The sequence below is a fragment of the Pteronotus mesoamericanus genome, unplaced genomic scaffold (genome assembly GCF_021234165.1).
Source record: "Pteronotus mesoamericanus isolate MK-2021 breed Mesoamerican mustached bat unplaced genomic scaffold, CSHL_Meso_final contig_90, whole genome shotgun sequence".
NCBI classification, from domain to species: Eukaryota; Metazoa; Chordata; class Mammalia; order Chiroptera; family Mormoopidae; genus Pteronotus; species Pteronotus mesoamericanus.
In genome coordinates, this window is record NW_026555277.1 from 41914158 (window position 1) to 41929463 (window position 15306).

Genomic DNA, 15306 nt, shown 5'->3' on the forward strand with positions numbered 1-15306 from the left:
TTTTAAAGAGTTTTTGCTGTTCCCTATGTTGAAAAGTTCTTCCCCAGCCCTTCTCCAAGTTGACTGCTCATTTTCAGTCTTGAGCATAAATGTCACTTCCTCTAGCTTTCCTTGACCAATGTGTGAACTACCACCACCTCCCTACAAATCTTCTGTTCCTCTTCTGGCACTTTAACAACTTGCTGCCAGCCCCAAGCAAGGAGTGTCTATGATAGATGGGAGCAGCAGCTGCCGTCGGTCCTATACTACCACTTGCTTGTGTGCTTCCTTCCACAGCAACTCGGTATCTTTGTACCTCATTTACCATGAGGTTGAGAGGGAGACCCTGCTGAAAGAGATGACCTCCAAATTCGAGTTCTACACCTGATTTGTGTAAGGAGGTATCAGCTGGTAGTGACCAAACCCTGTTCTAACTGAAGACTCCTCATTCATACCTGCCCAAGGCACAGGGCCATTGGCAGAAGCTTGACATCCCCTCTGCCTGAGTAGGTTCTCTGAGGGTGATGATCCAAGGTAACCTACCATTTTGCTATATTGCAGCAATGTAAATACAGGAGTGCCAAGACTTGTCTTGCATATTCCAACATCTACCTAAGTATAGTAGGCCCTTGAAAAGAATTGGAAAGAACATGGCTCTGAAGTCTTGATAATTTTATCAACATAGCCTTTAGTGAGAGGGAAAAAAAATCTACCTACCACACACATATAGGTATAGGCCTACATGGAAGGAGGACCATGTTCTGAACATTCTATTTGCTTCCCACACTAACTGGCAACTGTGTGAGATGGAGTGAAGTCCTGCTTAATCCACTTTCCAGGATATTAAGACTAAAAGATCATATTCCATTAAAAAGACTCAGGGATCCTTGAAGAGCTGGCCTATTCCTTGCCTGGAAAAGAAAGATACAAGGTGTACCTGGAACACTTATTATGTTAGAATCTGAGCTTTACAAGATTAAATCTGAAAATTTATGAAAGATTAGTAAGTCTCTCTTAAGCATTATTTTTCAGTCATGTTGGTGTTGACTATTGCATCAAGTAATACAAAATTAATAAATGTAAATTAAAAAAAAAAGACTAAAGGTGCCTAACTTAAAAGGCTGTAGGAGTAAGTATACATTTCTTTATTGGGAAATTTAAAAGCCCTAAGATTAGATACTGGTGATAGTGCACAGCTATGTGGATCCTCAGAATTGTATGCTTTAGGAGTTAATTTTAAGGTAGTTGTATCTTAAGGCTGTCTTTGAGAACCTATAGGAAAGCAAATTCATAAGTGTTAATTGTCAAGATTACATAAGTAAGTCTTGTCCTTTTACATTTAAGACATGTAACAAAAAAAGTATAATTCTTTCCCTTACGTATCTCTCAGGAAGGAAAGTTTGGGAAAGATCCTAGAAAAGTGATGACAATAAAGTTCTAGTTAACCTCTAGAAGTATGGTTTTTAGGCCTGGATAACGGTCATAGTTATGGAAATATTTTAAGAAATCTAAAGAAAAATTTTGAGTAAACCACCAGGTCTATTTGGTTTAAAATTATTAAGTATGGTAGTCCCCCCATTTAACTACAGTTTCACTTTCCATGGCTTGTTACCCAGTCTGAAAATGTTAAATGGAAAATTCCAGAAATAAATGATTCATAGGTTTTAAATTGCATGCCATTCCAAGTAACATGATGAAATCTTGCACCATCCTGCTCCATCTCACCTGAGCCATGAATCATCCCTTTAAGTTCTTCCACGGTGTACATACTACCTACCCGTCACTTAGTAAGCCATCTGAGTTATCAGATCAACTAGTCCTGACGGGCGTGGCTCAGTTGATTGGGCATCCTCCTGCACACCGAAAGGCTGCTGGGTAGATTCCTCGTCAGGGCACATGCCTGGGTTGCAGGTTCTGTTCCGTTGGGACATGTTTGAGAGGCAACCGATCAGATGCCTCTCCCATTCTCTCTCCCTTCCTTCCCCTGTCTAGAAAAATAAAATCTTTTTTTTTTTTTTTTTAAGATTTTATTCTTTTATGTTTAGAGAGAAGGAAAGATAAAGAGAGAGAAACATCAATGTGTGGTTGCTTCTCAAAAACCCCCTCAGGACTTGGCCTGCAGCCCAGCCATGTGCCCTAGCCTGGGAATCAAACCAGCAACGCTTTTGTTCGCAGGCCAGCACTCAATCCACTGAGCCACACCAGCCAGGGCTAGAAAATCTTTTAAAAAATAAAAATAAACTATATCACAATGTTGTGCTCAAGTAACCCTTATTTGACTTACTGACATTCATTAACTTTTCAATGTAATTTTTTTGTTAATCTTCTATTGCTCTAAATTTATAAACTATTGTACCCCATATGTATGAGGAAAAAAACATAATATATATAGGGTTTAGTACTATCTGTGGTTTCAAGAATCCATTGGCGGTCTTGGAATGTATCCCCAGTGGACAAGGGGGATGGACCACTGTACCATTATGTTACTGGCCTCTAGAGCAAAGGTTCTTAAATATGTGTTCCCCTATAGTGGCAAAGTACCACTACTTATGTTCAGTTGGCAAATAATGTATTTTACACTAGTGTGTAATGTTATCTACATGAATTGTAGGGTACCAGTTATGATTAGCACTATTATCATCTTACATATAACACCTTAGGGCTTTGTATATTGAAACTATTGATTATAATGGAAATGCTACGAAAATAACCTACTCAATCTAGTCACAGCCTTAATATGTTAATTCATATTAAAGCCTGATAAATAGTAAATAGTACCAACAATAAGAAAAAATAATTTGGGGCAAAGTAATTAAACAGCAATTACAACTTTTAAAAAAAAAGGTAAATAGTACCCCTTAAAAAAAAATCATTGCAGCCCTGGCTGGTGTGTCTCAGTGGATTGGGCGCCAGTTCATGAACCAAAAAGCTGCCAGTTCAATTCCCAGTCAGGGAACGTGCCTGGGTTGCGGGCCAGGTCCCTGATTGGGGGTGTGCAAGAGGCAACCAACTGATGTTTCTCTCCTCTTTCTCCCTACTTCTCCTCTTTGAAAATAACATCTTATCAAAAAAAAAAAAAAAAAAAAGGCACACAAGCCTGTAATATAATCCCTGCTTTGCTTTCTCCCACCCGCCTGTAATCTTCCTCATGTTCCTTCCTTAATTTCAAATGCATTAAAAAAACAAATCATTGCAGAGTTGCCCAAGAATTACCTAAAAGCTCCCAATAATGTAATGAGTAGTAGCTTTACAACTTTGTATCTTAATATATTAACAGAGTAGTCACTGTTCAAGGTTTATTTGGTGTTTTAGTTGGTATGACACTTAGATAGTTGGCTGCATTATTTATATGTAGACTTTGTTTTTACATTATATGGCCATGTATAGTAATCTGATTCGTAGAGTACACAAAATAAGATCCTGAAGGACAGTTATACACAAGTCATGCAATACTGGATTTATACATTGGATCCCAGGATGTGATTGACTGGAGAGAAAAAGATCGACTAGGCACGTCGGGTAAAGGAACCACAAGTAATATAACACACAGTAAACACACATCTAGTTTGAAGGGCACCTGCAGTGTGTGCTACATTGGCAGTGGTGCCTTTGAGGAGGTGGAACTGTTTCGCACTAACCAGTTCAGGACCACACAAGGTGAGTACCACCCAGCATCAGGACGGAGATGCAGGATTTTATGAACCATTACTATTTCTATCTTCAGGAAATTGATGTTTTTAGTCATAGATCATATAAAAGGGACACTATGCACAATCTCCAACTAAAATCCTGTTGTAGCCTAGACAGTGAGGGGGTACATTAGGAGACTTTAAAACTGCAGCTCCTTCTGGATCCCCCAAAGTGTATCTGCGCTCTTCTTCAGACGGGCCTCTTCCTCAGGCGTCAGAGTCACCTTCACGACATCTGAGATTCCGTTCTGTCCCAAGATGCAAGGAACACTAAGGAAGACATCTTCTTTTATTCCATAGAGACCCTGAAGACAAAATGAAAAACAAAATGAAAATTTTGTTTTTTCAATGCATTCCGGGGTCTCCCAAGACTTTCATTCTCTACAGTTATGAAGCTTATTTGATATAGCTTAACAAGCAGAAATTCCTTTCCAGATTTTCAGGTAGGATGTAATGAGCAGTGTAAAATAAAGTCATTAAAATAGCAAGATTTCCATTCTAAAAGAAAACCTAAACTATTGCTATTATCGACAGTACTTTCTAATTTTTATTGTATAACATTTGGTCACTCTAATTTGAGTGTGATGTCCCAAAGGGGGGAAAAAATCTGTTTCTTTTATAGTCTTCTACCCATCTCAACATAACACAGTCTTTTTATGTGCTGAACACAGTGCTAGTGGATAGTCATCCTAACGCTCAACCATGTTTTTTTCAAAAAAGAAAGATGAAAGTGCATTAATTTATTTCTTAAATCAATGACAGAAGACTTAACATTAATCTAATCACTTTCTCAGAAATTTTTTAAAAAACAAACAAACAGGAAATAATGGCATTCAAGTACAAGTCAGCACTACATAGACCTACCTTGATCATGGTGGAAATTGGATGCACCCGCCTAAGATTCTTCATCATACTTTCTGCTAAATCTGCCACGGATAGTCCAATGGCCCAGGATGTGTAGCCTTTCAGTTTGATCACCTCATAAGCACTGTAGGGTGGGGAAGGGTAAGGAAAGACAAGGAAGAGCAGAAAAAAAAATAAGGAAAGAGAAACAAAGAAAAACAAAATTTTCACTGAACCTATGCTTTATAGTTAATAATGCCACAAAGTTGCATTATACACATAAAAGTAGACCTTGCCACCTATACCAGGATATTATATACAGGGATGTTCACAACAATATTGCCAGTAATAGCAAAAACCTGGCAACAAGCCCAAAGCTCTTCAACGGAAGAATGAATAAACTATGATTTACTCATACACTGAACTATTACACAGCAATCAAAACAAATAACCATAGTGGCATGCAACAAAATAGATGATTCTTTAAAATGTAATACTGAATTTAAAAAGTAAATCCAAGATTACATACAGCATGCTTACTCACGATTATCTCAAATATGTGGGGGTGGGGTGGATGCGGGGGATGGAGATGAGTGGAGGGGGCGCAGACTTTACTCATTTCCAAGCACCCGCAGACGGGTTAAGTCTGACCCAACACAACACTGCTGTTAGTTGATAACTACTGTCAGTGTTTCTTGGGTTGGGTGGTGGGTTCACAGGTTTTATTTAATTAAACAAATACAAATAAGAGTGCCTTGTCCAGACTGATCATGATCCGTTATTCAATTCTATAGATCTGAGGTCTGCACATGATCATATGATCTGTAAGTAAATAATACCACCAAGTAGAAAGCTTTCCTATTTCACCTGCAGTTATTAAGTATTTACATTTTTAATACCATTATGAATGGAGACATTGTTTAAAATGGTATAATCATCTAAATAAAAAAACTAGCTGTGTTTCTGTTCATAAAAGCTATATAAAAAGATCTTGGACTTAAATTTGTTCTTAGTAGTCTACAACATAGGCACAAAAAGATTTCTCTTTCTATAAATTGGGAATTATCATGAAAGATAGACTGTAACATTAATAATGTCTATAATTTTCAGTATCTTTCTTTTATTACTCAAAACAGCTTCATTTTTTAAATTTCGCTTTCTGACCCTGCTTGTGACGCCTTCAATACTTTTCACGACAATTTTCTGCTCCTTAATAAGGAAAGCACATTTGATCCTGTCACAGACACATTTAGGAACACATGGATCTACCACAGGCCCTGCTGACATCTTTTTGCATCTTAGACAACCTCATCAGAACTTTAGGTCTCAGAGCACAAACTCCGTGAAGTCGGCCTGGGCACACGCCACTTGCAGATTATGGTGCTTTTCTAACCTTCTTGGGTATAAAGGTAAACAATTCTGTCATCAGGGGTTCAGGACAGCCTAGTTTTGTTAGGGGCTGTATTGTAGGACAGCCTTGGATGGCATGTCACATGTTGGACCAATGTAAATGCCTGAAGACACCATGGCCAGAAACAGAGGTAATAATATCTTTACCTCGGTTTATAGTACGACCTTGAACAAGGTCTTAGAAAACAAATTGCCTCTCTAACAAAAAGTATTCAAACGCAAAAGCTATTAAACGTATAATCTTTTAAAGAAAAATAATTAAATTTAATCTTCCACATTACCTCTGAACCACCTGTTTGTGAACTTCTTTCCACTGTTCCTTGTCTGTATCAGTGCCCAGATCAGGGTGCAGAGTCTTCAGGGAGACACCGGCAACGTTCACTCCACTCCACACAGGCACTAAGAGAAATAGTACAAAATGCATTTATTTCCATGCACCAGCCTGAAGACTAGTAATTCTGGTCCATTTTTCTAATTCTCTTTTATCTGGGGAGGATTACCTCCTACTGGTAGATTCTCAAGACTACCAGTGCCTTTACTTGTAGATTTTCACTTGTTTAAATTTTATAAAACTAAGAATTCACAATATTCTAACTGATTTTCCTAACCTATTGGGATGCTTAATCCATATATATTTGAATATAAAGACAGTATAAAATCCTAAGGGGAATTATCTTGACATAAGGAACTGAGAACTCTGCACAAATTATAATACCTTTCAACTGTGATAATAATAGAATTTTTTCACCCTGTCCATTTGACTTGGCTGAACTTTTCAGGGCCCAACAGTGCAAGTCAGGTATAAACAGCTATGATATCAAATGATTGAGGTCATCTTAAGAACTATTAATATGTCCATAGTAAGAAGTAAAAGGAATTTCATTCCCCATCCTGCATGCCAGATAAGTATCATACAAGATGGCTAAAATCTTAAAAAATTCTTTGCATATAATCATACCAAAAATAAATTTCTGGAACCCCCCGCCCCCCATTCTACCTTGATGAATGGATATTTGATTTAGGCTCTTATTTAATAAAACTGTCAACTTTTACATCATCTTTTTGAAAACAAAGAAACCAAGCTATGCTTACCACTCGAGTCTCCATGCTCCCCAAGGACCCAGCCATGACAGCTTAATGGGTGAACTCCCAGCCTTTCCCCCATTAGGTAACGGAACCGGGCTGAATCCAGATTGCAACCACTTCCAATAACACGGTTTTTGGGAAAGCCACTTATCTTCCAAGCCACGTAGGTCAAGATATCCACTATGAAGAAACATTTAGGCAAAGATACTAGGTGAGTCATTACATAACGACTGGCTACTCAAGATACACGGCGGAGGCCCACCCGAGCACCGCCGCCGCCTTTGTCTACACCTCCACCATGCCTCCCTGCGCCACCTTTTACTCCCCTGTTCATGGGTGCTGCGAGGCCGTCACATGCTGCTGGCTGACCAGGGCAGGAGGTGGTAAGCAAGGAGACCTGGCTGCAGGGCTCACTCAAGGCCACCGCCTGTATGGGCAGCTCCCCAAGTTCCAGGTCGGAGACCTGACGCTGTACCAGTCCAAAGCCATTCTGTGGCACCTGAACTGCTCCCCTTGTGCTATACAGAAAGGCTCTTGGGGAAACAGCTCTGCTAGATACGGTGCATAATGGTGTGGAAGATCTTCGCTGCAATTACATCACCCTCATCTGCATTAACTACAAGGCAGGCAAGGAGAGGTATGCGAAGGAACTGCCTGGGCACTTGAAGTCTTTTGAGACCTGTCCCAGAACCAGGGGGGTCTGGCCTTCATCGTGAGCAACCAGATCTCCTTCAAGGACTACAAACTGCTGGACTCACTGCTGAATCACCAGGTCCTTGCCACTGGCTACCTGGGCTCCTTCCCTCTACTCTCAGCCTACCTGGCTCACATTAATGCCTGGCCCAAGCTCAAGGCCTTCCTGGTGCCCCCACAGCACGTGAACTTCCCTATCAATGGCCATGGGAAACAGTGAGTGAGGGGTTGTGGCACCTTCAGCAGGTGGTAGGGGCTGCCTGCCTCCTTTTCCCAAGGACCAGTAAGATACACGGCTCTGTATGGATCTTGATAATGATCATGGCCAATGTTTTTGTTTATATTTTTAAACCTCTATAATATATGTCTAATTTAGCAAAACATTAAGTGTTCAAGAAATGTAGTTTAATGAAAATAAACTGTGCATGAATTAAGAGAATAACACATTACCTATAAGCTTATCCATTATCTAAGACCTTCTTGCACAGGTAACTAATTTTAAAGTTCCAACTACATTCAGAGGCACTGTATCCCTTTTTGTGTTTTAAACTTCACTATTTTACAAAAACACAAATCCACTCCAGGAGAAAAATGAAAGAGGAGAAATAAATGTGTGTATACAGAATATAATATGTACTATTACTTTTACTCTAGCTCATCTACTGTTATGCAATTAAAAATCTCACCTGGATTGGAAACAATAAGCAACTTGCAGTGGGGACTGTATTTTACAACGTTAGGAATGATGAATTTAAAGATGTTCACGTTACGCTGGACCAAATTAAGACGGCTTTCTCCCTCTTGTTGACGCGCCCCAGCTGTGACAATAACCAGCTTGGAGTTTGCAGTCACATTATAGTCTAGACAAAAGAAAACAATAACCAGATTAAGGCTTTCAAGAGATCTTCATTACCTAGCCAGCAAAAATTTTTTTTCATAAATTTTTTTTATGGACAGTTTTATGTGGTTTGTGTAAGTGGCAGAAAAATGTCCCTAATGTAACCTCTCTCCAGACTCCGGTCTTTTAGTTTTGGAGTTTACCACTGTAGCCACTTACATGGAGGAAGAGTACATCAACACCTTTGTATTTTGGTTTTAGTCACATTGTGACTTTATATAACTACAACTGGGGGGAGCTGGTAGGAATAAAACTTGGTTCTTGTATCACATGAGATACACTGAAATTTTTTTTTCCCTACCTGAGCTCCATGCTCACACTCTTCCACACTCGAACTTTGACTTAAATACTTAATTTGTGGTCATATCAGCCCAGGAATAGGCCTTTATTAAAAAGAGCAGAGGCAGCTAGCTTTACACTTATCAAGTATATCTTGCTTCTAGGTCCCTAGGGCACAGGACAGTTAAGCCAGGGATGAAGATAAGGAAGGCAGTCACCTATCAGATAAATGGTCAATGATTTTCAAGCATCAAAACAGATACCATCTGGGTCCAAGCCCAGCATTCCTAGCTGATGCTCATTAGGGGTGAAACGGTGGAGCCAAGAATATCTGCTGAGCAGGCTCGATCACCCTGCTCTCACTGTAGTGTTAGTGTGTGAAAGAAGTAGGGAAAGTAGTTATATTTGACTTAAATATTTGAAGCATTGTGGTTCAATATGGACCTAAGGAGCTTTACAAATTACATTCTAACTCATGTGCTTTCCACATCATGGACAAGTTTGATTTACATTTAAACCTTTCACTAGAAACTGAGACATTGATATCAATAGGTACCAACGCAAAATTGTTCAAAGGCTCTCTTATCCTGTTTAGAAAAGAAATGTTTGAAAAGCTGGGATTTTGAGCCTGATAAGGAATTAAGTCTAGTATGGACTACAATAGAAACATGTTGAAACTAACCTTTGCTAGAGACAATTTTTGGTGTTCTAAGGAAAAGGCTGCCATGTTGGAGATCCATCATCTCTCCCTTTAATTTGTCTTCCATGACATCAACAAGAGCAAGTTCATCTGCCAAGTCCTAAAAGACAAAGTTTCTGGTTAAATCAAAATTGCTTCCAAAGGTAACATCTCAAAACTTTTTCAACTACCAAAAAAAATTTGCTACTTCCAAATTTTTAGATGGGCCTGCAAAATTTCTGTATTTCTGGCATAGGAACAGACCTCCATTTAAAAGCTGATACACAGATGATTCATACATAGTAAGAAGCACTGACTCTCTCTCCAACCCCATCTCCTCACAGGAATAATCTCTGAAGGAACCACACCACCTCTATGTGGAGACAGAACGCTGGATTGGCAGTAGTTAGGATAATGTCCAAGTACATAAAAAATGATCAAGTTACTCTCTCAAATTCAGTTTTACATATTGATTTTAGGTTGTCATTCATTAAATAGGTGATGTTGACCAGTATTAGGATTTGGAATTAAAAAGTGATATCCTGAACCATTCCCTGGTTATGTTTTCATATATTAATGACAGTAATACTTTTCTATACATAGACTTGTGCATTTCAAAATATTAGTGCAGCTCAGTTAGTTAGAGCATCATCCTGATATCTGAAGGTTGTGGTTTCAATCCCCCCCATTAGGAATATATACAGGAATCAACCAATGAATGCTTAAATAAGGGAAACAAAAAATCCATGCCTCTCTCTCTCTAAAAATCAATGAATAAAAATTTAAAAAATATATTAGTGAAAAATAACCTTTCACCTGGACCTATAAAGATTTGCATCTCCGACCAGGAGCACCAGTAACAGTTTAACACGAATGGGATGGGGACTGTCATAACTGAAGAAGTTGTACTATCTGAGCTGCAGATCTATCTCCAAATTACCTGCAGTATAATGAGTGGTCTGGAAGTTACTCTTACCCACATCCAAATTAGAGGGCTTCACAGAAAAAGACCATAGGTGGTATAGGAAAAACAAATAGTATCAATTTCTGAATCAGTGGGAAAAGGAGTAAGAGTTGGTATACTTTGTGGCCTTTCCTAAGAACAAAAAGATTAAGTGTTGCTCTGCAACTTCTGCACAGCTTATTTGTGCTGTCAGTCCCTTCTCGCGTCAGTCCTTTTCTGTTCAGAATCCAGAATTCATCATTTCACTGGACCTCCTGCATTCCTAGGAACTACGAATCCAAACAAAATATTTTAATATTGTAAGCTGCCTCAATTTCTGTTTTATATAAACGAGGCTTGACTACTCTATAAAGTGTTCTTTGTTCATTCACAAGTTCTTTTTTTTTTCTAATTAAACTTTAGGTGGCATAATTGGCAGCCAAACTGGTATCCAAAAAGGGGCCTGATGGAGATTGGCATGGGAGCAAGACTCTAAGATTTCCCACATTCAAAAGAATAAAAATAAAAGATAAAAACTTTAAAAAATAAAATTCTTTTTTTTCTTTTAAAGATTTCATTTATTTATTTTTGGAGAGAAGGGAATGGAGGGTGAAAGAGGGAGAAACATCAATTGGTTGTCTTAACACACTGGTAATTGGAGACCTGGCCTGCAACCCAGGCATGTGCCGTGACTGGGAATTGAACTGGCGACCTTTCTGTTCGCAGGCCAGCATTCAATCTGCTGAGCCACACCAGCCAGGGCAAGAAAATTAATTTCTAAAAAAGTAGAAACATCCATCCCCTTTACTGACAACCCCCCCCCAAAAAAAAGATTCTCCCATATTCAATGTAATTTTCTTTTTTTAAAGTATTTTTATTTATTGATTTTAGAGAGGAAAGGGGAGGAAGGTGTGGAGGTGGGGTGGGAGGGAGAGAGAGAGAAATATCAATTGGTTGCCTCTTAGTACTGCCCTGATGGGGGATAAAACCTGCAACCTAGGTATGTGCACTGACCGGGGACTGAACAAGCAACCTTTCAGTGTATAAGGCCATGCTTCAACCAACAGCCACACCAGCCAGGGCTTAATGTGATTTTCATTTTAGCATAGTATATATTATTTCACTTCAAAAATTACTTTAACGTGGCTGTTGTGGCTCAGTGGACTGAGTGCCGGCCAGTGAACTGAAGGGTTGCTGGTTCAATTCCCAGTCTCGGGCACATGCCTGGGTTGCGGGCCAGGTCCCCAGTGGGGGCCATGTGAGAGGCAACCACACACTGATGTTTCTCTCCCTCTCTTTACCCTCTAAAAATTAATAAATAAAATCTTTAAAAATAAATAAAGTTAGATATTTTTAAAAATCACTTTAAAATAATTTTAGTTTGTTTAAAGGCAGGGACGCTTTCATTTGTAGGCAATTCATGCATGTTAATACAGCACAGTGAATTAAAAAAACCGGGTTGCCAGCCTAATGGCCTTTGAGGTGTTTTTTGTTTGTTTTTTATTTGTTTTGTTCTGATACTCTTTTGGCATAGCATCATATTTCAAAAGCTTGTTTCATATAAAGTTCTTTGAATGAGTGCACGAACCTCAGTATTTGTATATGCAATGTGATAATGCAATTATGAGGGAGGGTGTGGAGGGACAGGTGGGGTCGAGTTATCATCCTTGGCTTCCAGAGCGATGGTCTCTCACTTACCTTCATTAAGATACTGATGGCACAGGCCATGCCAACAGCACCAACCCCAACGACTGTAATCTTATTCTGGGGGGTTTGTTCTTCCTTTAGGAGATTCACAATCAGCTGATCCTTGAGAGTTGCCATTTTGGACTTAGAGCCAAAAGGAATCTATAGGGGTGAAAACATACATCCTCTTTGACACTTATTAACCAGAAGCTGTTCTGAAAAACAAGCTTATTTCAATTCCTTTTGGGGTACTTGTCACGAACAATCACAAAGGATGACCAAAAAGGGCGAGGGAAAAAACCTAAAGATAGACAAAGGAGAGCTGAAGGGCCTCCTATAGGATCCGAGGTCTGGCCAGGGTCTGGGTGTGAAGAACCTCACCTTGGCATGGAAAAATAATATGGACGTTTGGGTGTAAGTATAGCTTCCTGAGGGCTCGCTCATCTTGCTTGATTGACCCGAGGCTGGGCTAGCCTTTCCTCAAACCAGATAAAAGTGAGCCGTCTACACCAGTCACCAGGTTCCTGCCAAGGCCCTCAAGTAAGGACCAGAGAGGTACGTGCGAAGAGGGCCCTTAACTGCCTCCCCGCGGAACCCTGAGGCCGGGAGGCCTCTAGTGACCTCTGCTCATGCGCGCTCACTCCTTTTCCCCCTCCCCCGAAGCAGCGGAAAATCAGACCAACTGCTGGGTCCCCAGGAGCCCTCGGGTTTTCGGGCCCGCCCAGACCCGGAAGATTAGCCGCCGCCGCCGCCACCTCCCGGCCCGCCCGCCCCCCGAACTTGTGCGCGTGCGCGTTTCAGGGCGCTGGGCATGGACACGAGTGGTCTAGAGGCCACACTGGCTGCAGAGAGGTGGGCACGGCCCCGCCCGGGAGCGGAAACGATTAGAAACTAACTTGCCCGAAAGGTCAGAGGGAGCAATCTCGGAGTCAGACTTTAGACTTCATCAGTGCTGCGAAGCACACAGGAGCCACGTGAAGCCCGGATGGCAGCCTCCCTGGCCTGGCACGCGGCCAGAGCCAGGCTTTTAAGTAACCAACCAGGAGGGAGGTGTCTGGGGTGGCTTCAGCTGTGATCCTTATTGCAAAGGCCTGAGGCCGGGTATGAGGAAATTGTGTCAGTACATGAAGTGTAGAAATAGCTTCAGAGGCCTGAGGCCTGGAATCCTAATGTTAATACTTGGAACCCTCGATTTCCAGAGCTGAGGAGGGAAAGTACCTTCGACTCTGTTACTCCAACCCTGTCCTGCATTCACTGGATCTAGTCCGCACAGCGTTCCAGTGGGCAAAAATATCCGAGAGGGCTCACAGGCAAGCAGCCCAGGGTCACCAAGCTGGAATCGGGTCTCTCCTTACAAATTACTGCTATTTCTAGACAGCCTTGTAAGGTTTCTGCAGCCTAGCAGGGGGAAGGGAGGAGTTCTTCCTGCAGAGACTTGGCTTCACCAAAACCTAAGCCCTGGACTCGAGTGCCCCCTTCAATGTGGGGACACGTGTAGAAGATCAGCCCTGCAGAAAGAGGATCTATTCCCCAACTCTGCCACCACGAACTGTGACCTTAGAGATGCCTTAACCCTCTCCCAGCTTTAGGTTCCTCCATAAGTCAAAAGCAGACGGTTCGCGATGATTCTACTCTCAGTAGACCGTCTACTGAAATTGAAATGCGAGAGGGGTGAGACACCCTTCCAGCTTCATCTTTGCACCCCCCGACGGATACATCAATAGCTGCTTAATAAATGTAATTGGCGCAAAGAGCACCCTATAATCTGCAGGCAGAGGCCGCCCACCTCTCTAGAGTCCCAGGGTTAAAATGCGACCCGGGAAGGTGGTGCTCAGCGGCTTTCCGGCTTCCAGGAACCCGCCCAGACTGCTGAGGCTTTTTTCGGCTCCACTGGGTCGGGGAACAGGACCTCGAGTTCTGCGCCGTTTCCCGAGTTCCAGCCCAGAGGTAAGCCCCACCGTTCAGACCCGTCATCTCCTTATCTTAAATGCATCCACTTGGGCTTTCCACCCCAGGTTAGGTGCGGTCACCTCCTCTGTTCTCCAGCCCACTAAGAGCAAAAGCAGAGCGCAGCGGGCTCCGTGCCCAGGCCGGTCGGGGGACACCGCCCAGGTCTCCAGACTATGCCTCTAGGAAGCAGCCCCTTCCCCCCCAAGGAGCAGGGACTGCTTGGCGGGTATCACCGGGCCAGAGGGGCCCGGGACGGCTAGCTCGTCCGCCCCATCGGGCGCAGAGCCCGGGCCCTACCGTACCGGGTGCGCAAGGTGGAGGGGTCTCGGTGGTGCGCAGCGCTGGATCCGGACTTGGCGGCAGCGGCTCCGGTACTCCGAGCCCGCACGGGAGGGGCCTTAAATAGAACGGTGGGGCTGACGTCAGTGGAGGGGGAGCTGGGCGGACGTGCGGGATCCCACGTGTGGGTCGGGCTCGGGGCGGGCTCCCAGCCGGGCGGGGCAGTGCGGAGGCCCTGGCGGCGCGCGCAACCGGGCGACCCACCGGCCGACCCAACCACGTGTGCTGGGAGCCGCCCAGAGCGATGCTGCCCTCCCGCCACAAAAGCCCTTGCTAGAGCCACCAGCTGGACTGAAGCCGACTCTCAATTTCCTCTTGCGTGAAGTGTGGTGGTTACCCTCAGAAAAGGTTTGATTTGAATGTTTACTGCAATATCTCAATGCCCAGAACATCTGGCATGAAATAATCACTCGACAACTATTTGTTGAAAGTACCTAGAACAGGATCAGCCTGTCCTTACCTAAGTCGAGTGACCTCCCAAACTTGACGGTGCTTTCCATTCTGCTGCTAAACCTTCTCGAAGTCCCAACTGAAAGTGAGGCCCCAGCCTCTCCAGTCAGCCCTTCCCACTGCCCCACCCAGCTCAGCAATTAGCGCCCCAGCCACACAGAAGAACTTGGAGCGGTATTTTGTTTTTTCGAAACATGTTATTTTACCTCCATGCCAAGCCTTTGCTTAAACTGGCCTGCCTTCCTCCTTCATATCCTCTTCAAACTGCCAGTCCCCTGGCACTCCCCTAGAACGTCCACAGGGTTGGTACCTCCCTCCTGTCTGCTTCCACCTCACAGGTCTGTGCATCCGTCAAACCCTCTGGCACTAGAGATGTGCGTGG

At 42.6% G+C, this 15306-nt stretch overlaps 1 protein-coding gene and 1 pseudogene across 2 annotated transcripts; one reads left to right on the forward strand and one right to left on the reverse strand.

The window, feature by feature from the left end:
* Positions 1–3108: 3108 nt before the first annotated feature.
* LOC129080520 (L-lactate dehydrogenase A chain) lies at positions 3109–14552 on the reverse strand. 2 transcript variants are annotated; one of them, XM_054586013.1, is made up of 8 exons: positions 14438–14552; positions 12198–12347; positions 9560–9677; positions 8387–8560; positions 7014–7187; positions 6203–6320; positions 4533–4656; positions 3109–3973 (listed from the first exon to the last, which is right to left on the reverse strand). In XM_054586013.1, the coding sequence occupies exons 2-8, from the start codon at positions 12321–12323 to the stop codon at positions 3809–3811; spliced, it is 999 nt and encodes a 332-aa protein (XP_054441988.1). In that variant the 5' UTR covers positions 12324–12347; positions 14438–14552; the 3' UTR covers positions 3109–3808. The 2 variants fall into 2 exon arrangements, with proteins under 2 accessions (XP_054441988.1, XP_054441987.1); XM_054586012.1 differs by lacking the exon at positions 14438–14552 and adding an exon at positions 12567–12644.
* Positions 7306–7920, forward strand: LOC129080521 (glutathione S-transferase P-like; annotated as a pseudogene).
* Positions 14553–15306: the final 754 nt, after the last annotated feature.